The 25,253-nt window shown below is 38.4% G+C and overlaps 2 protein-coding genes across 2 annotated transcripts; one reads left to right on the top strand and one right to left on the bottom strand.

The window, feature by feature from the left end:
• Positions 1–7,827: 7,827 nt before the first annotated feature.
• Positions 7,828–10,352, bottom strand: LOC100368484 (uncharacterized). Its single transcript, XM_002737376.4, has 2 exons — positions 10,105–10,352; positions 7,828–8,285 (listed from the first exon to the last, which is right to left on the bottom strand). The coding sequence occupies exons 1-2, from the start codon at positions 10,256–10,258 to the stop codon at positions 8,053–8,055; spliced, it is 387 nt and encodes a 128-aa protein (XP_002737422.1). The 5' UTR covers positions 10,259–10,352; the 3' UTR covers positions 7,828–8,052.
• Positions 10,353–21,581: 11,229 nt separating this feature from the next.
• On the top strand, positions 21,582–24,961 carry LOC100368946 (uncharacterized). Its single transcript, XM_002737379.4, has 2 exons — positions 21,582–21,802; positions 23,782–24,961. Exons 1-2 carry the CDS (start codon positions 21,649–21,651, stop codon positions 24,003–24,005), a joined length of 378 nt encoding a protein of 125 aa, XP_002737425.1. The 5' UTR covers positions 21,582–21,648; the 3' UTR covers positions 24,006–24,961.
• The last annotated feature ends 292 nt before the right edge of the window (positions 24,962–25,253 follow it).

Genomic DNA, 25,253 nt, shown 5'->3' with positions numbered 1-25,253 from the left:
TTGTCGATTTATCACTTTCCGTTATTTAGGAGTGGTCCGCTGTTAGTTAATTTGCAAGAATGTAATCTATGATACCGGGTTTCTGAATGTGTATGCGTCTCCTAGTAATGAATATTCTTTATTGTCTTTACCCCGGGTATTATTTCTCGGGATGAAGCTCATTAACACCACGAACCTCCAAACTCCTGGGTCCATGGCAACACTATAGGTTAAGTATAAAGTAGTCTACAAGCAGAACAGCGGCAGTGGCCACTATCCAACAAACGCACCCCCAACCGTTTTATTCAATTCCCAGCAAAACCATATAACATTATATCAAAACTAATCAAAACTCAACAGACTATTAAAAGAAGCATTCCCCGTAAAATATGAAAAAGTACCTTGTACTTAAAAAAATCTTCCCTGTAGCTATTTGAAAGTTACAATCATAAACAGCTAATTAATTGGGAGAACCAATCCAATGGCAACAAGAAATAGACAACGTTAATGGCACGCCGTTTTCACTCAGAAAAACAAACTCTTAACATATAGGAAGTTTAATACAACTTGAATCTTAACTTGGAGAGCTACGTAGTTATGTTAAAAAACTATGATTGTTTCTAAATTAAATAAAAACAATAAATTTAAAAGATTCTGACATAACATCCATCCTCTAAAGTTGCACTATCCAATCGCAAGGAAATGACTCATATTTTCAGCTTTGAACCAATCACAGACACATTATTATTAGCACGTTGTGTCGCCATTGTGGTCGTCATTCTGAAAGATCTATGATCTTGGTATCGAGATATAACCTTCAAACTTCTCGCTCACTCTAAATCTGTGATATTTCTGAGGTTCAAATATCTCCACGAACTGAGCAGCTACTCTTAGTACTGTGCTGACCAATCAAGTACGAGTACTAGTACGTCTGGGGTCAACACTGGCTCTCGATAGAATCTTGTGACAGCGCATGCGTCAAACAGTGTCATCAACTCATCATTGCGCAGATGTTATCTTGATCATCACAGTAAGCATCGATCACCGACTAATGTATCATTTCATTTCACCCTGTGACGGGGCAAAAATGCTGAAATGTATATTGAGATATGTTTTTTTGACACAGGGAGCAATGACAAAACGCCAAAATACCAACAGGTTATTGTATATCTAGATATTTCCTTTGTACGCTATGCTTTCTTAATTGACGTCCGGGATTGCTGTTTATGTTTATTAGCTGAAAACCACGTGATGTTGTGGTCATCTCCCAGGCTAGTATATGATTTGCAGTCGCTTAATTTTCCCGGTGGTTACTATACGTTTTCTCGACATGCAATAGCAAACGCGGCGGGGGTACGACCTCACATTTCTATGTTGATGAAATAATTTGACATGTAAGCGGTAATTTCATACGAAAGTAGAGATAGCATAGTAACCGAAACGATACTCTGATCCGGGTTCACATCGAGTTAATCTGATGAAAAAAATGACGAAAATACAGTTTGTTTTAAATATTGTTACAGTATGATACTGCATGCCGGTGATTTTGATTAGATTTTGATAAGATTTTGATTCACCGTAAACTAAATATGTGTTTGCGCCACACTGTTCAGTAGTCTTTTGTTGAAAAACTGAAAAAAAAAACTGTTTATTATTAAATCTAGCACTTTTAGTTCATGGTAATATATAATGAAATGTACTATATCAACTAATATTAGAAATCACATGTTTTTATCTATCTTGCATTATTTGAACCCAATTTTTACATTCTTGAGCACCCTTTAACCATGGGAAATAGAACAATGAATTACTAGTTATCGTCCTCTTTTGGCTTGCTGCGCCATGACGCAACTCACAGTGTTTGCCCTCAATGTATATTTATTTGTGAGTTAATCAACTTTCATAGTACTTGCATTATCAAATGCTCAATACGCTCGAATTTCATGATCAGCTGACCAATTGTCTCGACATACTTTAGTTTGCTCCTACGCTGTGTTGAAAAAAAAAATAGCGCTTTATGTACTGTGTTCATACACTTGATGATAAGGGCCCCAGCTATAGATGGGAGGCTTTGAAGGGACTGAGCTTCGATGCGCTCAATATACGAACAATTAGGCACATTCCGCCTGACGTACCCTGGCTGTCATGATGTGCTAATGTTATTAGTGGGAACTAATATGCGCTGGTTAACATACTGTTTTCTGTACTCGTTGTGAATATTTACTGTCGACTATGAACAACACAGGAATGTAGTTGGTCGGAGTTTTGAGATGAGCCAACACTTTGCGCCTCGAATGCACGCGAGAAGCACTAAATGCAAGGATCTTCCTGTAGCATATATGCTGAAAACACCTGTTTCAGTCGTTACACGTTATGCGCCCTCTAGTGTGCTTCTGTGAATCGGTCCAATTGATTCAAGTTCTTGACATCGATTCAGACGCTCCGTAGCTCAGCGAATTAGTTTAAATTGTGTGCAGTTTGTACGTGGGAAACAATTCCGGTCAGCATCTGGAAATGTAATAGCCGAGGTAATACTCTTCCCACTTGCAAGTTACCAGTACAGTGGGGCGAGGGTTCGAATCCGAAAGGGATGGAATCTCAGACATTTTTCACGTTCCCTTCTGATGCTGTCGACCTCTCGCAACAATTTCTACACAACGAACAAGATTTACTGAATTTGCCATCTCATCGAAAGAAAATTTACATAATAAACGGAAACACAGATATTTGCATTTTAGGAGGATGCAATTTGGCAAAAGATGTGATATAGACATTTTGCCGGGCATCACATTTTCAGAACAGATATTTTATCCTGTCAAAGATCGTTCACTAGGTATGATTATTCAATCATGGTAACCACTCTTACATTTTTAATGATTGTCGTTTCCGTGTCTCAATCGTCCAATCGCCACAGTTTGTACTGGTGCGCCCCCTACGGCGATAACTGTTTAAGTATGGTCTGCTGCAAAAAAAGTTTAAATTCGTCTTTTTCTCGGATAGGACAGTAACCATGGAAATTCTACGTTGCATTACGTAAGCAAAATTAAATATATGTGACATGGGATTGTGTTGATATGTAAAAAAAATGAAGCAGGGTCATATATCGAACATACAACTTAACCCGTTTGTCCCACGTGACTCACTCAACAAATGGCACGTCTACTACAAGATCACGTATTATTTTATTACTTTTGTAATAACTGTAATTATCCTTCTAACTTAATTCTCGAGCTTCCGGTGTCGACACATTTTGTGTTCTACAGTACAAACACGCACAGTGAACGATGTTTTGCGCAGAATGGTAAAGAAAATGTAATCACCAAGTTATATATTATGTCTTATTTATGTCTTAAAGCTGGGGAGTCGTCACCTGCGCATGCGTCAGCAGATGGCCATAACGTGTCATTGTTCACAAACAAGCGTCTACCCATGAGCTTTTGCGTTTTTAGCGTGTGTTGTTATCGTCGCTTGGGACTCAATTCCCGCGCGTGCGCAGGTGACGATCCTCCCGCTTTAATACTACGGTGAGCCGATCTTTGCCTCACGTTTTTAGAAAGCTATATCAAGTGGCAGTATATTTAAGATATAACAAGAGAACTGGTGATGGTTGTAGAACTGCCTCAGCTCAAAGATTGTTATGTAATACAAGGGAATGTGAAGGGAAATGTACTGTAGTGTTACCTCTGTGTAATTTACAATATATCTGCATTACCCTTCACTGTGAAGGACAATATGGGAGTTGACTTAAATGACTGGTAAAAGCAAGGCTGGTCAAATTCTGCAAAATAGTAGTTAGAATTTCCAGATACGCAATCGACACATTGTGAGATATCAAAATATGGATGATAAACAGCAAGTGATATTCCAGAGATGTAGTTGGAATTGAAGCAAAGGAGTCACCTAAGTATTAATCCATGAAACATACTCACACATATCCGGACATATCATCCTGTCTTATTGTGTGTGGGCAAAGCTGTCATGCACACAATCGGAAAAATATGTTATTACTGTAAATAATTATGAACAATAAAACTGAAAATAAAAACTATGAACAGTTAATAAGGAAAATATGTGATTTGCTAAAAAAGTATGTAGTTTCCAGAAAATTATTACAAGTCCCAGAAGTGCATACGAGTCGTCAAAACGTACAGTTTGGTGACAGAACCCAAATGAGAAGTCTGGAGTCACGGCGAATACTCGTCACCCCTCTAAAAACGTCATTACTGTGCCAATGACATTGAACTTTGCTCTTCCATAAAACAGCAGTTTCCATCTTCAAATAATCAAAATAAACATGATACCCTGGCGAAGCATGTCTATTGTTTAACAACGACTGTCCCAGGGGATGTTCGTCTTCCCAATTTCACAAGATAAACGTCCCAGGGTTGTTTTGTGTACTAGAAGGACATGTTTATTGGCAGCATTTCTTGTATTAATTTCCATTGCACAAAAAAAAAGAAGAAGCAAATACTGTTACTGAAGCACAGAATTTGCAAGAATTTTTCTCCCTGGCCATTCACGCAAACTGCAAACAAAGTCTTTTACCTCATCCATGGTTGTTGACACTTTGCAGCCGCCTTGATGGATGTATTGTGACGTATTTTCACCCCGGATTCTGACCTTGCGTTCCGGCTACATTTACTGCCCTTTCATACCAGTTCAATTTCCTTTCATTATTACATCCAAATGTCATGATATTTAATATTTAAAACCAACCTTTATTTCACAGTCACTTTAGTTTTCACTTTTCTAAAATTATTTTACTGATCAAAATACTTTTCACTTCCATCATGCAATCTCCCATAGTACTTCCGCAGACACAGCGGCGATCGCCAACATATCTACAATTAACCTCGCTCTCAGGAGCTGAGGAATAAAATTAACATTTGCACTTACTCAAATGTTTCAACATATTTTGGACAACCTCTAACAAATTGATATTAGTTCTGCATGTGTTATGCAATTGTTTAATATGTCGACCCTTTCCCGTGATGCAATGCGTCTAATGACTCACACATTTGTATTCAAAAGACTGAGAATTGACTGCATATTTCATAAAATGTTGCTGTTCATAATGAGTATTATCTTTACAATTGAACCGGTGGTAGACTCTGGTGGGTAACATTGTATCATTGCCGTTAATTCCAGCCGCTGTGGGCGTACTTCGCCTCTAACTTGTACTTCTAACTACTTAATTAGGGGTTGGCCATTAGAAAGTCTTGGGGACGATGGGGAGATGTGAAAACAAATATTCTGAAAAGAGAAAATTGTAAGAAAATAAATAAAGAAATTTTTAAAAAAATCCACACATACACATATGTTGAAAGAAAAAAGAACGATTACAGTAACATCGATCATTGTGAAATAAAATGCACTAGCTCAAAACTAAAAGGGAAACTAGTATTTGTGCTGTAGCCCACCGAAGCGTTGAGACCCCACGGAAAGAGCAACCAATGACAACACACCGTGTTACATGTCTCTGTCAAATTCAATTCGCACTCGAATTGGTTAACATATAGGCTCGATAGGGAGGGGGTCATTAAACGCAACTTGATAAGGTAATTGGTCTAATATGGTTAGCGGCGACCTCAATTCTGTACGAGGTCTACTGAGAATCAACACTGTGGTGCGTGTTCCGAGTCAGTGCGTGTTCTTATTGTTGATAGCTGTTCTCGTATCTGAAGAATCAACGCAAAAATGGAGAAAAATGACCGGAGGGAAAACTATTTAATTAAAATAATACCCGATATTCCACGTATTTCGAACACACACTATGGCTGTCTTGTTGTCACGTGATGACGGCCTTTCTGAACGGATAGCTGAAAAAGTTTAGCATGCCAAACTGCGGCTAAACTAACAAACAGTACGCGTTGCCTTTATACTACCCTCCAAGAGCGTCGGAGAATGCCAGTAATTGTTATGGGTCACTGCAGTGTCAAATTACACGAGTCGTTAACATACAGAAATAGAAACAAGGAGTCATTAGCGATGGGGGTCAATACAATGCATTTGGACAATAAAATATTTATATAGGCCGCGCCCTCTGGTGACAAAATCATTGTGACGTCAATGGGTGTAGGTAAAGTTTTGATCTGTGTTTGTATATTCAAAATGACAATAACAACACAACGAAACAGAGTTGTCTGTTTCAATAACATTGTTTCGGAGGTTTATTGCGCAACCTTCATGTCGATCGAAGGAGTTCAGTAACACTGAGATTTACAGTAAAAAACAAAACAAACAAAAACATTTCTAAAAAAAAAAGTCTAAACCGACGTGTAACAGCAAAAGCGAGTCCATACATCTGTGTGTAACCAATATACTAATATAATGAGGCCATTTTTGAAAATTCATTATGACAATATGTGCGAGTAATAATCGGAAATTCAATTTATTTCCTGACATGATAATTAAAATCCAGCTGAATAATGTATCTGCAAATTATGTATCTTTTTTTTATACATTAATTCAGTTTTATCAGACCAAATATGACGTGTTTGAAAAAGCGCATTCGGCGCGTCCTAGTAACTAGAACACACACATTAAAAACTAAATATAACTGAGCTTTATTTCGATGATATTATTGCCTGCTCATCATTAGTCACGTGCAAATATGCAAATTATGCGCTTTGATGTATGCGATTTGATATGTAAATGCGGGTGCGTACTTTCGATTATTTATCCCCTCGTAAAAAAGTTGCGAATATATCAGCCCTGCTATTGCAGTTGATAAGTCCTTTTGTCACATGGAGTCGTGTATAATCATTCAGTAGATCATCGTGGATCATCGCGTGTACGTAATGTACAATCACCTCGTATTCTTGTGGCGCGTGTTTGCATTTCACATTGCAATTTACATACCACGTGTATATTTCGCATCGTGACACTTTAAACGCTAAAAACGCCACTTATTTTGAAAAACGACGATAACCCAAGATAAACCCAAGAAAAACATGCTTCCTGTGCAGATGCATGCAGAAAAGGATTCATGTCTGTATTACGATATGCAGTTTCGACACGTAGCTGCACACGTTTTTAATGTGCATACGCCGCCACGCCACGCTGAGCCGCGCCACACAACACAACACAACACCACGCCACACCACACCACACCAGGCCACGTCACGTCACACCACACAACGCCACCGTGGTATGCCACGCCACAATACACCGCGCCACGCCATACCACACAACGCTTACGCCACACCGCGCCACGCCACACCACGTCACGCCACACAACACCACTGCACACAACATACACCACACTACATTACCTTACTGTATATATATATATATATTATGATGCAATGTTTTAGCGTATGTAGTTAGGTGATAGTATCCAGAAAATATAATCGAGTCAAAATTTATTTCCAAATAATAAGTCATATGGTATTGTGGCATGCCATGGTGAATGGTATAGTATTAGTATTAATAGTAGTATTATCCTGGTTCAAGATCTGTAGATAATTTGCCCTTTATATTTCTTCGAGTATTATTTCTTGGTGTAATTCATTCCCTATAAGTTTATATTATAAGTGCATGTTTGTTTTGCCTAAAAGTTAGCCCACTTTGGCCCGGAGTCCTCTCCAGCAAGTGTGTCATCTTTGAAATTATAAAAAAAAAGCTCCATTCAAGACATAAAATTCGTTAATTACGGTATAAAAAATGTAGTTCATCACTAATGTGAAAAAAGAACCTTTAGTCTGAGAACGGGTGTACATGTTAAAGAAAATTGTCGTTTATCTAATTTTGGCTGCCTGAAATATGCTAGCGGCATGTCCATGCCATTTTTCAGGTAAATACTCCCGGGAGTGTTTACCTTTATAGACGAAGCATTTAACAAATATAAACGATCTGTCAAATAGCAGCAGAATTTTTATTTCATTACGTTCCCCTCATTCACGATAATGACACGTTTCAGCTAAAAAGCAATGCATACACATATAATAGTACTATGCCATGATTCTACTCAATCTTAAACAGGTGCCGGACATATCGTTCGACGGCACCGGGAGGTGTAGACGCCGCCGCCTCGATGACAATATAAGCGTCGCGATTCCACGAACACACCTCTTATTTCACGTTCATGTTAAAACACGGAGTGTACAAGCAGTATTTGTCCGCTACCTTCTTCCAGATGGCTAAATACTTGCCGACTACAATGACCGAGCCGTCCGATTTGAACATGGTGTATTTACTGCGATCAAACACGAATTCATCGCCGCTAATGTTGCCAACTTCTTCAAATTCGAATGTCATTGTTTCTACACCATCGGACTTCATTCCCTGCAGTACAGCTATGGTATCTGAAAAAAAAATACCCGTTCGTTTTGTTATCTGAGCATAAACCACTGAGCACTACGTCACATGAAAAGAAGTTTCATAGTTACAATTTGGAAGAGTCCTTCGCTGTTTATTGATAAATCACTGAGTAAAATAATTTCAGAGGCAAATATATTCGATTCGGAGACATTAGATACGCCTCTCAGGCAGCTACGCCGGCGGATGAACATATTAGCATACCGGCGCCGGGAATGTGTCCATCAACAATTCAGTGAAGCGTACGACGTCCTACTGCAGTTTCAGAAATCTGCAGCTTCTAGGAATAATGTGGCGAACCGCTAGTAAAATAGCAATTCCGTAACAACCCCGATAGTTGATACGTGCACGAGATCCTAGTTTCTATGTTCTTAGTTATCATTTTATGAATCGATGGAATATCCAGATGTTTCAGTCAGTTATAGGTAAATAAAGCAAACACGTTCTAGGAAACGGAACATCGTACTAGTAACCGCGATGTATATTGCAATATCTATTACGGAATTTCAGATATCGGTCGGGACCACTCAACGTCGCGAATGATCCTTGTTCGCTAAAGCACGTATGCAATCTCAAGTAGTGCCAATGGGTGGGCGCATAAAGAGCGACGTATCCCAGCCACGGCGAGTGTAGAATGACATAACAGGAATACAACCGTGTTACCAAACGCCGGTAATTTTAGTATAAAAGTTGATTACGAGTTCGACGACCTTTCAACGAACGCGTGGCTTGTAATCGATATACGCGCACATGCCGTAGTGATACCTTGGAGAATAACACTCAAAGTTGTGTATTCTCACGACAGATTTGCAGTTCAGGAAAAGTTAATTGCAACGTGCTCTTCAGAAGATTACACAGCAGATGAGTCAGTACGTACACAACCCAATACGCTGACATCCTAGCTACGTCCATTAGCGTTACATTAGCGTGATCGATGATGATTGTGAACACGCATAGCATCACGAATTATTCATCAGTCATTGCTAAGCAAAACCGATGAATGACAGACGAGGCTCCCTCTTCTTTTAATCAAACGCCACAAGGCAAATTAGATTCAAGTAGAGCCCAGTCCAAGTGGGGTTCCTAAGGTGTTTTTTTTATGTACGTAATCATTATGATTCGGACTGTTTTTTTTGTTTGTTTTTTTATTTTTCGATTTGACATTGGTTTAGACGCACTGTCATGGTGGCATATGTAGGCATACCAGGCCTGCTGATTAGCGATTCTATCTGTCTAGGACACAGTAGGACTTCCTATTGCAAGAACAAAGAGTGTCCGGTGCTGCTTTGGATACAGATTACCACCACTCTCACGCGTCACGTTCACACTGGTATATCGATATCAATATTATGCCACAGTAAAAAATATACAGAACTGCGCTTGGGGCGTCTGGCGTTTATTTTATAACCACGAGTTTTATTTTGAAGCATTGTCATATGTGCGTTTTTTTAACACCCGTAATATGTGATGGTTTGAAAACTGAAAACAAATATCAGTATAGAATGGACGGTTGAATGGGTCTGTATATTGGTGTCTGGAACTTACAATAACAGATGGCAACGTGCACACTGTTTCATATTGGCTTTTCTAGACGGAAACGTGATTGGCAATGTGCAGTGATGTGTGCAGTATACGTCTTTAAACTCGTTATTTGCGCTGGCCGCTTTAGACTTCGGGGATTTAAAGAGAAATCAATTCCCGGGAAAATTTAACTGTGATTCACCCACACATCCAATTTATTCCGAAATCTAACAAGGACACTGCTTTATTTGGAGCGAAATTTAAAAATAGATGGAGACAACTCACCTTCTCTACCATATTGTACCTCTTTACCCGGTGCCATCATTTTGCAATCTTCAGTGAACAATTCTTTTAAATTCTCGAAATCGCCAGAGTCGTAATATTCTGTGAATTTCTTCATCTGCTCCCCGAGAGCCGACTTGATATTGGCGTTAGACATGGTGTTAGGATATCGTCTTGGTTTCTGTCGTCTAGGATGTCGAGTCTTCTTGTTTCCAGGCCAGACTAAGCACGCCGTGCAATTGAAGCATGATTAATACAGTTATTCTTGAGTCAATATCTATTGGGACAAACCATTATCGGAAAGGGGAGATTTTTTTTTTTCTAAACATCAAACGACGCGTGACATAGACTGCACAGTGTAATGCAATATTAGAATACGTGATTGTTTTAATCGGGTGCTATATATAAGAATTCTAATTGAATACTCAATGGTATGCCATCTGGTAACACGTGACACTTTAGGTTGAACTGGTTATGTACATTGCAATAAGTATTACGTCGCTCAGCGGAACACGTGTGCTTACATTCAGTTGTAGATAATGGCGACCATGGTGCCAGCCAGGCACATGTGCCGCACACGATTAACTACGTAGTGTTTAAAGGGCAGTCGTCGTGTCACATCATGTTTCTATGTGTCCCATGTAGGGTCCCATGCGACGAACGCATCGCACGCCACGTACAAGTGCATTATTCTTTCATTCAACACGCGTCTCTGACCTTTTTTCTGTCAGTCACTGTCATTTGATAATAAAAGCGCATTAGTGGATATTGATATTTAGTTTATAAAATGCACTGCTGGGTAAAAATATTATTTTATATATAATATTTATAAATAATATTTATATAGGTATTTAGTTGCTGCATAATAAAGATGTAGAATGCTGGGTAATATTGATACTGATATTTAGTCGACATTTTTATTACTTGGTAATATCGATAGTGCCGATTTGTTCCGAGTCTGTATTGCTAGGTGATATATATGTCCAGTGTGCAGTAAAAGAACTAGCCGCAAAAATGGAAATCCAACAGTCAGTAGGGTGTCCAGTGGGAATGAAAATGATGAACACCCGAAAAGAAACTGCTCGGTTACGAAATCTGAAGCAGGCATACTATAAACGTCATATTGTATATAACCAAGCCCTCTACGACGGGGATGTGGCAACAATGGTTAGGAGTATGGTGGGACTATTCTTCTTGTTTGTGGATCTGACAGAATTAACGATATGTACATTTCATAATTGGGACTATGTGTCCACTTTTTAAAAGTAATCGCTGGTTCTCGGCGTCCCTTGCGAATGGCAAGTAGGATGCAGGTAACTAGTAAGTCGTTCCATTGGGCCGGGATTCCGACGTAATTTGAAAACATTCAAAGTTCCGCTCGTGCATGCTTATACTTACATATTTGAGATGTTTCTGGCATTTTTTGCTGTTTCTATGCAAAAGAAACAGTTTTTTATTCACCCAACTTTGGAAAGTAAAAGGAAACCCCTGAACAGCCACGGGCGTAAACGCTGCCGTCAGGTAACCAAGGGAAATAGAACAAGCAACAAAAAAGTGATGGACCAATCAGAATGCCGAATTCGTTACTAGTTACCGGCATCTTATGGCTTGGTATATATGCCATGACAATTGAGTCGGGAACCAGTCAATCTAAAGTAGTGTGCCGATTAAATGCGACAGGCAGTTGTCACCAAACCAAGCCCGACCAAACTTTCCTTACCAGTGCGCGGCTTGGCCGAGGTTCCCACGAAGTCATGGCCGGTTATTCATGAATCTAGACCAGTTCCCTTGGTCTTTTATTTATTCTGCGAAACACCCACATCCCAAATTCGCTCATGGCCAGTGCGGGTGGATATTTGTGTGTGTTCATTTTAAGGTAGGACAACGCTGGGCGCATGCGCAGGTAGGAATGTTTCCTGCAAATTACGGGGGGGGGGGGGCAGCGTTGCTCACATAGTGTTAAACAGCATTCTGCAATGTCACATAGATAGACAATCAGAAATAGAGACAGATGCACACATCTCGCGATGTAGTGATTCATCATACAAGGAGATTGTCAAGTAGGATGTGTTTAACGAACAATTATATCCAAGTGTACACCGACCAAGGTTGTTGTATGGATCTTACAAGGTCTCAGGGTGAGTCACAATATTGATGGTGTGTGGAAACTCAGGAACGTGCAAGTCGATTTGTGAGCGTGAAGAGTGACGATGCGTGTCTCGATTTTTGTGTTATATAACACTTGGTTTAATTCACAAAATATTGACATTTCTAACCACACCCTTTCTTGCCTGCCACATTATGCGAAAGTTCGCACGGTCATATTACAGGGTATAGCAACAACACACTTCTCAAAACAAGTCTGATCAAAAGTTGATTTTTATTCAAGTTAAAATATTTATATACTGTTAGATAGAGCAAGCGTGGTGACATACCGGTAATTAGGAATATTACACTAATGCGTTATGATTGATTAATAAATTATACATGATATTAAAAATTTGAAATATTGTAGATGTCCCAAGAGAAAATAATGTAGTTCATTTTTTTAGGATGAGATTTCAGTTATGCACCAATGCACCTGATACTAGAAGACTTTGAGTACCGTCAGAACATCTTTTTTTATTAAACACAGTAATAGTTGTACAACGAATTGTAACATTTGAACAGCAGCTCCGGTAATTAGATGGCTTTGCTAAGTAGAATAAAGCAGGTAAAGCACACCAGTGTTCGTCAGGTTTCCGGTAGAACAGTTAGAGAGAGTTCATTCACCTCCCGGAAATCGGATACCCCGTCACGGCTAAGATGGCGTGAGTATTACGTGCACGGATGAAAGGAACAAAGAACGGTGTCGACAGAGTGCGTCCTTCGAAGCGAGCCAGAAAATACACTTTTTTTCATTGCTATGTTGAGTGGCCAGTCTACGTGAATAAAACTCGCAATATCCGTTATGTACCTGGTGCGTGTAATATTACATCTGCAGTGGTGGCGGAATCGGGGCAGAAGGAGCGGTCCACCCCTCGAAAAAATGTTGCCCCCTCCAAATTCAAGCTGAAACCCTTTGTGTCAGCAAAATTTGCCCCTCAAAATACAGGAAATGGCGTTTCAGAGGGTATAGATTTCATGTAAGGTCGCGTCTTCCGTCGGCGCAAGGTTGATGAGCAGATCTCGCTTCCCCATGCAGAATTTCGTGTCGCCGCCTCTGATCTGATTACGTGGGCAATTTTAAGCCTCATTGGAAGTGAGTTCATATAATACACATGGTCGTTACTGTCTCATATGAGCAAAAAGAAAAATATTTTTATTTCAGGATTTTGCGGAATTTCAAATTAAACATTTACCTGTCATGCAATGGCTTGATAGTATTCGGAGGACGGTTTTGGTGCACGACTGACTGCAATTTTGGCTGCATATTGCTTGATGTACTTCGACAAAAGTCACCAAACGTAATTTCTTTCATATTACTAATAGTACATATACTTTATAGCATTACACATATTTACACACACAATTGGACGATTATATCCTGCTTTAAGGTGATTTTGTTCTTGTATGCTAGGCTGAGTACCACAATACACTATTTGTAATCCCCAAAATAAGCAAACGATGTCGGAACTAATTGAGAGAAAAAGTCGGGAATTAATTATTTGGCCCGAAAAAAAGGTCAGCTTCCTTATAAAAGATAGCATTTGTCACTTTAAATTATACTGCTTTTTTCATGGCAAATCTGGCAAATTTAGCTTAGTTTAGATAAACGACAAACCCCATAGTAAAATATGTACGCTTCAAGTTGTTACAACTTCCTGCAGTACAACTGGGTCGTACTCTAAGCCGACATCTCCGTTCTCACGGATCCGGGTCACAAAGCGGGTTCCGTCCGAGTCGTTAACCCGGAGTCAATTTGAAATACACGAAAGGCGCTTAAAACTCCGTGTATAAGTATATTTGCATAAGAGGTTGTGGCTCCAAATGAGTCGTGGATAACTAGCCCACATCATCGATTGCATGTTAAAGACACAAAGTCACGGATCTCTGAATTAAACGTCCGGGTCGAGCCACCGATATTTTAGCGTCGTTCTCACGATCAACTCCTCAATGAATTATGGCCAATATCGGGAAATTCGGTTCGAGCGCGGTATAAAAAGCCTTGGCAAACCTACAATATCTCCCTACTAGTTAGATCACAGCGATTGCCACTGACCATACTCAAGCTCGCATTCTTTTTACAAGAATGGCAAACGGTGGTATGCATCAACATCCATAAGATACCATCTATTATAGATATCTGGAGATCCGTTATGGCACTGCAATCGATTTACGGATACATTGAACTCAAATCTGGTTGTGTTAATTCAAACTAAACTTAATGGATTAGCTAATATTTAATTGTAAAAGAAGTTATTAATTATCGTTATTAATCAAGTAACTTTGCACTTAATCTAATATTATAGAAAATGTATGATATATCGGTTATGTTCGTAACATACGCGATAGTTCTGTAGCATCGAAGCAAGATAAATAAAATGACTTAAAACACGAGATAACCAAATATTAATTGTGACCACCTGTCACGTGATCCAAATAATGCGAGACAGTTTTCCCAGCTATGACTCATTATATCATCTAACACGACTGACCTCTGACCTCTATTTCTGGCGTGTTGTGCAGATCAATTACGACAATTGTCTCGAGTCAACAGTGAACGCTACCTCATTCCCGACCGGACACCTGGTACCACCCATGAGACGCCAGTGATGTATGTCCTTTCTTGTCTTCTTGAAAAGTACGCCGCCACGTGAAACTAGCGAGTAGTTAAGCATTTCATTTTTCATGCTCGTTTTAATCAAAAAATTTGAATTAATATTTATATGACAAAGAATACTAGTATCTAATTAATTCAACACAGGGACAGATTTCTTGTTAGGAGCGCACCTTTTCAATGACGTCATTGTCGATTGTATTATGGGATATACGTATAGTATAGTATACATTGTATATGCATTTTCTGCTGGAATGCAACAAATATAATGAGTTGCGTGCCAAACTGTTCAATAAAGCTAAGGATATGATCCCAGCATTTGAAAATAAACCTGCAGAGAAAAAAATCATGGAATTGTTACAGAATGAAAACATTATTATACCAGTAGCACAGTTCATAAATAAAAGCTTTGAAGTCAGGAAGCAGGGTCTTACTTGACATCTTAATGCCTGCTATCAATTTTGTAATTTTATATTAGATTGTATTTTAGAGATTTTGTATTATTTAGTAATTTAGTGATTGTATTTGTTATTTAGTATATTGTGTTTTTGTTTTGTTTTTTTATATATATATTTCTCCTTGTACTTTGTGACCATTTTCTTTCCCTCCGGGGATTGTGTAAGAGTCAATAAGTAAATAAAGTAGTAACAAGAGATTTATTTTAGTTGGGGAACGCTGGGTGCTAAAACCACAATTTCAACAGTTTGTCAGATGCACGAGTTAATAATGACAGGTGACTGTACAGACGTTTGTAGACTTGATTCCAGCCCTCGCCGGGGCGCTACTGTCATTTCACCGAAGGGCGCCTAGGGAACAGCCCGCATACATTGAAAGCAATAATTGCTGAACAGAGCACACATAAACTAAACTACAATGTATTGTACGGCCGAAGCGGGATACGGACTGCAAAACCAATCCCATACATTTGAAATCAACGTAATAGAGGAGTTGAGAACGGTTTACTATCATATTATGCGTTTTGTTTTTCGGTTCACAGCAACATGTATACCATGTTTTCAATCTACAGCGACAACCATTAGGATGGATGCAGAATTTCGCGTTATTGATGGTTTCAATGGCAGCGGTGCGTGTGGAATATGTATTTTTTACGTCGAGAGGGACAGCTGTCTTCAAGTTGAACTTTGGGCTCTTTTCAGTAGCATTTTTGTTAAAAACGGACGCTTGAAATACTTGTTAACTAAGATCAAATAGTTTTAGTCAATTAATGGATGGTCATCAACAAAACAAGTGATACACAAAAGAGGTGAAACAACACAGGTATATATGTAGCGAGCAAACTTGTTCAAAATAACGTCCCTCAATACCGGGTGTAGCGGGCAAGATTGTTCAAAATTTTGAAAATCATAACAGCAAAAATCGGGAATGGACTCTGGCTGGCGGCCGACTCAAACATCTAAACACAACAATGAACGGCGTGGTTGGATACATCACGTCAAGAATGACTTTCCGCCCCAGTCCTCTTTTTAAAGTTAAAGGTGCGTTTATACAGAGCCTGACGAGTTGATTTTCGGTGTATTTTCCAGATTACTAAAAATAATAGTCAAATAATGAGAAAAAGAAGCATTTTATAATTGTATCGAGACGTTTTGGATCATGACCTCTGCAATGATATGTACCTGGGATGTTGACATTGTAAACATTTTTAAATTTGAATAAAGAAACGGGTCTGGCATACTTTTTTTATTAGAAAATGTGTGATTTGCATAATTAATAAGGACTGCAAATTAATAAATATTAGGAATGTCTGCATATAATTTACTGTACATAACGATTGACAAACTTAAGACAAAATCATAAATTTAATAATTGTTAGGGCTGCCTGAAATGCTACGGTAATTCTGGAACAAAGAGAGTGATTATGCAAATTAGCAAATATCCTGGTTTATTTCAGGACACTCAACAAGAAATTAAATTTGAAATAGCTTCAACACCCCTTGTTCGAATTGCTTTGAAATATCTATTATATGTTTGTTTGTTTTTGGATTGATTGTTGTATCGGTGAATTTTAAACTATCTCCGACACCGTTTTTATCTAAATGTTTTGAATGACACAAGTTAGCACAAAGTCGCTTAAAAAGTGCTAACTTTATCTTCCATAATTTGAGCGAAAAATTCAAGCCCATTTCTTGAATCACCAACATTAACCACCTTTTGATAAACTCCGACATTGAGCGTTCTGAAAAGGTGTTTTAAACCGATTAATCAATCCTTTAATATGTATGGTTCGTTAACTTCTTGTATTTGTTTAATGTTGAGAAGGATAATCGTCAATATAAGATGTTTTTCTCGTTATATGGCCGTCATATTCCCTCTGTCAAATAAAAAAAGAAGATAATTCACCGTCTAATTTGATATTATTATTTTTTCCAGAAAACAAACAGTGATTAGTGATCAGTATACACGCCTACAATACTGTTATTCGAATGCATTGGAAGATCGATGTTACGTGACAGTAATAGAAGATCGAGCATTAGCAACCATGAGATCGTCAAAATATTTATCGCAATTAGTTCCTACCGGACTGCGGTTTTGTAGGTATGTCATTGTTTGACATGTAACCATCCACCCACCCCGATATCTTTGAGTACTAGTAGTATAAGGGTAATAGGAAATTACTTGGTAGTTGATATATCAGTATATGAACCATTACTTAGTTTTATCTGTATCGCCGACTTTTAAGAGGAATACACCATCACATGCCCGGAATTGTTTGTACCCCGACTGTTACAGTATTTATCAGCACTCGTAGCGTCATGTGAATTCCCCGACACCGATACTTTTTGCCTGGTAGCGAAATTCCGTGCCCTGCCATAGAGGGCGTCTCTTTGCGTCTTACAGTATCCAAGATCACAAATGTGAAATTGTATTTTGGAAATATTAATGATTAAGTCGGCTTATTTGGGAGATGAAACAAAAAAAAAAAAAAAAAAACATTTATGCACCCCCATCCGCTACAGAACACGAGGCATAGTTGCCGTGCGTCCAATATACAGTCGTCTGGGGTTGACCGTGGGGTAGTGTCAGCAGGCGTTTAACGTGAGATATTTGGAGGTAAGGTACATACAGGCGTTGAACGTGGAGAAAATGTTAGCGCTCCCTCGACATAAACTTACCACTTCGAAACATTTAGTGTGTACAAATAAAACTCCAAATCACTTTTTTTAATTAACTGATGTACTTGCTCACGTCAAGCATCCCCCAACGCGTAGACTGGCACATACGAGAACGTAACGTTCCACCGAGGTATGACGGGCGCGCTCTTTATGGACCGGCAAGACCGTTCCTGTGTATACTCCGTAACGTACGACACGTCATATATACGTCTTTCATAAGCAACAATATGTAAACAAAGCCGACGACGCGTACCGTTAAAATCACATGCTCTAAAGGCGACGTATATTAACCACTTAAACATTTATTAGTAACTAAATAAATTGTTCTTAAACTAATCAGAATGTATTTAGATGGATGGTGACGTATGGTATTGATTTTCCGGAAGTAGCTGCGGCAAGAGATCGAGCATTATTAGATGCGTGGAAACTGTTGTTAACCGGTGTTTGTATTTTAACCCAGGCGCGTTCAGAACGAGCTATTGTGTCCTAAATTTCTAAGTTTTTGTGTTGTTTCCATCATGGAAAAATAATGCTAATATAATATATAGCTGCGGCTCGTGGACGTGAATCGTGCAATATCTTGTGATATATCCTCCTTCGAGGTAGCCTGAAGCATGAACCCTAAAGATCACTCCCTGCTTTTCTGGGATATAGTGATTATATAACTGCGATAATTTCCAGTATTAGATCAACACTGAACTCCACTTGCACTCGTCGAAAGTGACCAGCGCCCCTTACGGTCTGTCGATCGCGTAGGCTGTTGTTCTAAACTTGAAGGTGGCGTTTGGTTGAGAACTTGAAATGGATTTGTCCGATTTCGCTGACTCCAATCGTACGTGCCAATGTGGTTATCTGCATGTTTACAGCTACGCCATGCTTTTATTTTGTTTATTGCCCATATAAACACTCACAGAAATGTATAGTCAGATTAAAATCCGATGTAGTTATACCAGGATTTGCCGACCAATTGCAGGATGGCTTACAAGAAATCTGCTTGTAACAAGAGTTATGATTGGTTGCTGGCATACTGTCATCTGTCCGAAATATCTTTTGACCATATTCACAATGATTCAACGCCGTGATATATGAACATCTGTGAAATATATTCCTCGTATACATTTTTTTTACTTCACGCAAGTGCATTGTGGGACTGAAATTTGGTCAATCAAGATGGGATTCTACAGGACAAAAGTATGACGTCATAAAACTGTGTGTTTCGTAAATCGTTCCTATATATATATATAAGCAAGTACTGTGCGCAGTTGGTGTACAACAGCAAGATTGGCAGATAGTGTGAATATAAAAACGGATCGATAAAATACGAATTTGGACGACCTGACAATTGATATCTAGGTAGACGTGATGCCGTCGATTGAAGTTTTACTGACGAATCAGTCTGCGCATGTGAGTTCCCATGGTAATGCACTGAAGTCATGGAGACAACCTATCAGTGCTGACACGGAATTCTGTGCCGTCTACGTATTTACGTAGAAATTCAACAGGCCATTCTTGAGTGCCCTGGGAATGGCACTCTGGATATGACTGGATTCCAGGCTAATATCTAAATTTTTGCAAAATATATACTCACGTTTATACCAAAGTACAAATTGTGCATCTCGTACGTATAACACAGTTTATACTAAATAAAGTGTATGATGTTCAATATACGAAAGCTCCAGATGTCAACTGACTACAGAAACAAAAAGGAAAACAATTATTTCATATTTTTGATCGTTAAATGCCCCATGCTCAATAAATATGACCCATATTTATAGTGACCTCAGCCTGAGAGCCTGGTCTACAGGACTAACAATTTGCAGTTACGTCAGGTGAGAATATTAGACTGTGAATACGAGCATTTCGTATGCAAAACGCCTTAGTGAAGCTGTACCGAAATAAAATGGTTGACGTGAGTGTTACATTGAAACAAAATTAATGGGGCGTTAGTGAAGTGGACGACAATGCTTCAATACTATTCCCGTATCTCAGAATTAAAAGCACCAGCCACTAATTTAACATAATATCGTGGACACAGGGGCGAAAAGGGTCTTATAAAATCATCATAATTATAAAATGGACAATCTAACACATATATTTGAGAAGTTATTTTATTTTATCCATCACTGTAGCTTCTTCCATTCAACTCGCAGTCAATGCCTTGCGATTTGAAAAGAATTACAAACTAATTACCATAAATTGACAGGACAATAGGTAGACAGGCTGGAAATGTGATCCTGCTCCTACAGCGACTACCTGTTGCCTTGGTAACATTTAAGTTCTAAACCTCTTCTTGATTTACTATTTAGTTTGGTTGTAATGAACAATGACGCATGTTGAATTGGTCACGGTTTAATCTTAGCAGTTTCCAGGAGTGCATGACGTAGTAATTTCCGTAGTTTTAAATTAAATTATCTACAAAGCATTCAGATGGTTAATGTGAGGGTTTGTGATTTATATGTGTGTTTAGTGGCGACTTGTATGTAAAGTTTACTAACATTAAGATGACAGAAGTCGATAGGAACACATAAGTGGAGTTCTGCGCAGTGCAATCGACGTTGGCGGGCAATTATTTATCGTGCAGTACAGACAGCGTGACCGTATCTTGTAACATACGCAGTAACGCATGGATATACACGCACGCTAAATGGCGATGCAGTATTTATAACTCGTATATTACCATATTCTGCAGTATTGCGGCGTACATACAGAGTACACGCTATGCTGCTCTCTGCTGTAAATTCAGACTGAGCAATTACAGTTTAGAAATTGGAAGAGGAGTCAAAAGTATCGATAGATTCTGCAAATTGTGTAATGAAAAGGATACTGAAGATGAACATCACTTCCTTATAATATGCCCGGTATATAGTAAAGAGAGGGTCGTTTCATACAATGAAGCTGAAAAGTTATTCCTGACTTCATAAATCTGACACCTGAAAATAAATTCATAAAAATAATGTCAAATAATAACTTAACAATTCCTTTAGTGAGGCGCATACATATTATCAACGCTTATCACAGTGTTTTTATACACTGTTATCAGCATTATAGCTGTTCTTTTAATAATCACTGCGCGTCACCGCTCTTGAGTGACTTTCCGCTCGACGCCCACCAATAATATAAATACTATAATGTCTGTTGTTGTGTCTACATCAACCATCAACCGATCTACCAACACCATCATTATAATTGATTCTATGTAATCAACGATTGTAACAACAAATACTATTTAATACACTAAATAATTTGGCCTTTCATTGTATAAGCTTCGTAATGTATTGATATATTCATTGGCCTATCTCCATAGTTCCGCATTAATGCACCATTAATAAGTTGATATATGCAAATGCGTTGGCGTGAAATGTACACAAGCACTGATCGGAACATATATCTTAGTCCAAATTAGGATTGTAAAATTCATCAAAAACACGAAACAAATCAAAATGAACGATACATACGATAAATAAGACACTGGTTATTCTAATAAATACAGTAAAAACACTCACGATGGATACTATTGGACCCAAGCTAGATTGAATGGAATCGTCCTTGTATAAAACCCCGCCAGGTAAGCTCGGAACCACACTGCAGTATTTGTCTAGAACAGAATAGTCTCTTTTTTTTCAATCTACGTTCCATTCAAACCTACACTGTAAGATGTCTAGCGATATGAAAGCAGCGATTGAAAAAAGATTCCAAGAACTTGTCACTTTGTATAACGCCGGTGATTTCACTACTATGGTAACCAAGTGCTACACTCCTGACTGTAAAACACTGTCTCCGGGAAAAGAGGTGGAAATTGGACATCAACGTAAGTATTCTACAGTTCTATACGCGATATGTAAGATTGCAAAAGATGTTTAGATTTCAAAATATTACGACTGTTAAGAAACTCGCAAAGTTTTGGGGTTGATGACAAAGTACCAAAATCACGTAGGTTATAGCGGCACATGTGACGTGACATAGGGATGGCGGTATGACAACTGTCATTATCTGGATCAACAACTTGAATGTGCCCATCTTGCTACCTGATTTCATTTATTTGGGGACTCGAGTCCTGGTATTGCGCGACAATGATGTTATTTATATTGGTGAATAAATAGCTAGATTTGAAATCGTTGCACCAACCCTAAAAACGTAGTATAATATCACCATGAACATATCGTCGAAACGATCAAATTATGGCTAATGAAATGTTCGAACCATTTCATTCTATATTCAGCTGAAGAAAGATACTTACGTGATTTATATGAAAGCACTAAATCTGACTTCAATAACGAATCAAATCTGTCTAGGCACTGCTTACATCTACACTTTGTTCTCCAGTTTTCCTGTGTATTCTGTCGATATCAATATTATATAAAATATTATATAATTATATTTAAAATACGGAAATATAAAATACGGCAATGCGTTATGATTGATATAAAAAAGTCAATAGATTACAGTAGAACGAATTGTTTGCAATCTACAAAAATTGGATGAAATCCCAGTGCTCGTTGCGTCATGAATTGAACACGTAAATATTATTTGAAGTATTCTATAAGCCGCGCCTTGTCTGCTCTGCTTCGAATATTTACAGTTGAATACAATGATTAATATGAAACGTGTCGTTGTGGTGTGTTGCTAAGTTACCACTAAGGAGTCGGCGAGTGGAGGAAGTATCTTTCACAAGTTGTTCGACGTTGCTAAGACGCGCACCACTGTGCCATGTATTTCTATGGGCTCTGCGCGAGCTGCCGTGGAACGCCCGGGCGGGGGGGGGGGGTCACTACTTCCACTTTAAGTGGGTAGGGGTGTGCAGCCCACCTCTCGTAAACCATACTCACTTCTAAACATTTTGCCTTTGTTTTCATCATGATGGTTGCCAGGGGTGAAAGTCCCTGGATGTCCGCCCGAGAATAGCCTGTTTCACATTTAGCTTGCCTAAGGTCTTCTCATATTTTTTGTTTGTTGAATAAACAAGATTAACATTTGGTTAGCTTTGTCGCAGTTATGAACCTCATTATTTAAGTCGGCCTAAGGCGTCCTCTTTTCTTTAGAATTATACAATAACGCATCGAGAAGTCAACAATACATCTCTCTGTCACGTGATTACGCAAGGATATCCACACACAATTTTTCTGGTAAAATTGAGCATGCACCCCAGGGTTGTCGTGCAATTAAAACGATTGTGCACGTATCTTGGACACGGAAAAATTTAATGGACGTGAAACATTTATCTGTAGCCAACATTTACGGTACTTGGATTCATTAAAGTATTCATCATAAAAGCGGTCCGGAATCATACGACTCGATGCATGCCAATAAAATAAAACAATTGTAAATTTCTCAGTGTCAGTTTTCGAATGGTCGCAATTTTCACGAACACATAATTTTTTTAAACATTCATATTGAACACGTTATCAAATGTACAGAGCAAGCCAATCTGATGAAAGATGCAGAAGTTTTGGTCGTTTAAGTTATGCGGTCGCCGGTTTATGGTTTATGGTTTTCGCGATTACAAACACACAAAAAAAACTTCTAACAAATAAATAATAAATTCGAAAATAATAAAAATTAAAAAAACAAAAACAATCAAATACACAGTAAAAGAAAATGAAAATGAAAGTTTGCCCCTCGTAGTGTACGGCCCCACACACAGTTGTCTTTGTTATATATCTTTCTAAGCTGATATACGTGCCTCGCCGGAAACTGATCGAGCTTTGTGGAATACGAAAAACTGCATTTTATGCAACCGTCAATGTGTTAGAAAACTTTTTAAAAATATTTTTTTTTTATTTTTTTTAGTGTTAATCAGTGCGTGTGAAAGCCTAGTGAAGACTGGGCTGAAGTCGTACAAAGTGCAGTCGTTAGATATTGAGGGGAGCCCAGATGGCGGAATGGTCTACTCCATAGCTCGCAACCAAACGTTCAAGGACGACGGCACTGAAGGTCTGTTTTACAACGAAGCTATCATATGGAAGAAAATAGACGGCGCCTACTACGCCCATGTTGACATCTGGAATTCCTAAAGAAATAATAAATACATTTGTCAGTGATATGATTTCGTGATGTGTGGTCAGTGGTTATACGTATATTTAAAGTCATTGTAACACAATTTAAACCTTTGAGCGTCAAAGTCGATGAATTTTCCTCACCATTGGCAAAATAAAATACAATTTTCCATAATTTAGACCTGCATCTAATAGAAAATTATGTTATTTTGGCCCAAAATTATCGAAAATATTATAGAAAAATACCTAAAAATGAGAAAAAAATGATGCAATAAAAAGTTGATTGAAACAATGGCGCTTAAAGGATTAAAGATTAAAGTGAAGAACATAGTAATTAGATACTGTGTGGCCGGAAATGTGAAAATAAAGAAAATGCATGACAATTTAATGTATCTAAATAAAGTATACTATATCCCACATTGTATCCTGGGGGTAAATCTTAAGCTTACATTGTCATTTTAAGAACTGTTTCAATATAAAAGTTGTAATAACTTTGGTTTTCAACTTATTGAACCACAATTAAAACAACTAGTGCCAGTGCCAGCGAGTCATTTATTTGACAATATATGATTTCTGTCACTATGCAAATGAATCTGATTAAATCCAACTTAGATAGTAGCTCATTTTGCCATGAATGTACCCTAGACGTAAATGGCTGCCGAGTTCTCGTTGAGAGGGAGAGAACCACGAGACTCGTTTCTTCTCTCTCAAATAGTGTTTCACTTAGTGGCAAAATCATTTCCAACGTGACAAATAGCTACAATTATTTAAAATTAATAAGTAGCTCTTGCACATGGCTAGGTAAACACCCTCTCCATCTTGACTGGAATATAATAGATTGAGATTGGGGAGTATGGCTGCTTTTATTTGAAATTTTGTTTAAAATTAGATTTTAGAAAGTTATCTGATTGGTTGTCTGGTTAGTTTCAGTATTACGTTACTCTTAATAAAGTCAATAGAATAGAATCATTGTTCATCTGTGTGTTTCTTTGTTGAATATTTAATTCTGATTTCCGACACAGGAATCATTCACTTAAATGGCATCGTCGTAAACATCACACGTGAATTTATTTCCTGGCCTTGTTTGTTGAGCACTCAGATGACGCCCCCAATCAGCTGTTACTAATTCATTTCAATAACTACCGCTGAGGGCGATATGGTTGCATACGAAGCGCTACTGAGGTCGGGTGTTTTGTATGATTACATAATCACGATCATGATTCCGTGTTCGATTTTGCTCAAATACAATTACGTTCTTGACCGTAA

Source organism: Saccoglossus kowalevskii, chromosome 6 (genome assembly GCF_978046115.1).
Source record: "Saccoglossus kowalevskii chromosome 6, keSacKowa6.1, whole genome shotgun sequence".
NCBI classification, from domain to species: Eukaryota; Metazoa; Hemichordata; class Enteropneusta; family Harrimaniidae; genus Saccoglossus; species Saccoglossus kowalevskii.
The sequence above is the reverse complement of the archived record's forward strand: the minus strand, read 5'-3'. Positions and strand labels throughout refer to the sequence as shown.

Excerpts from the sequence above, each read along its gene's own strand:
- LOC100368484 (XM_002737376.4), bottom strand. The coding sequence starts at position 10,258 with ATGTCTAACGCCAATATCAAGTCGGCTCTCGGGGAGCAGATGAAGAAA. Across the intron at positions 8,286-10,104 it reads GGTACAATATGGTAGAGAAG|ATACCATAGCTGTACTGCAG; the intron begins GTGAGTTGTCTC and ends TTTTTTTTTCAG.
- LOC100368946 (XM_002737379.4), top strand. The coding sequence starts at position 21,649 with ATGTCTAGCGATATGAAAGCAGCGATTGAAAAAAGATTCCAAGAACTT. Across the intron at positions 21,803-23,781 it reads GGTGGAAATTGGACATCAAC|TGTTAATCAGTGCGTGTGAA; the intron begins GTAAGTATTCTA and ends TATTTTTTTTAG.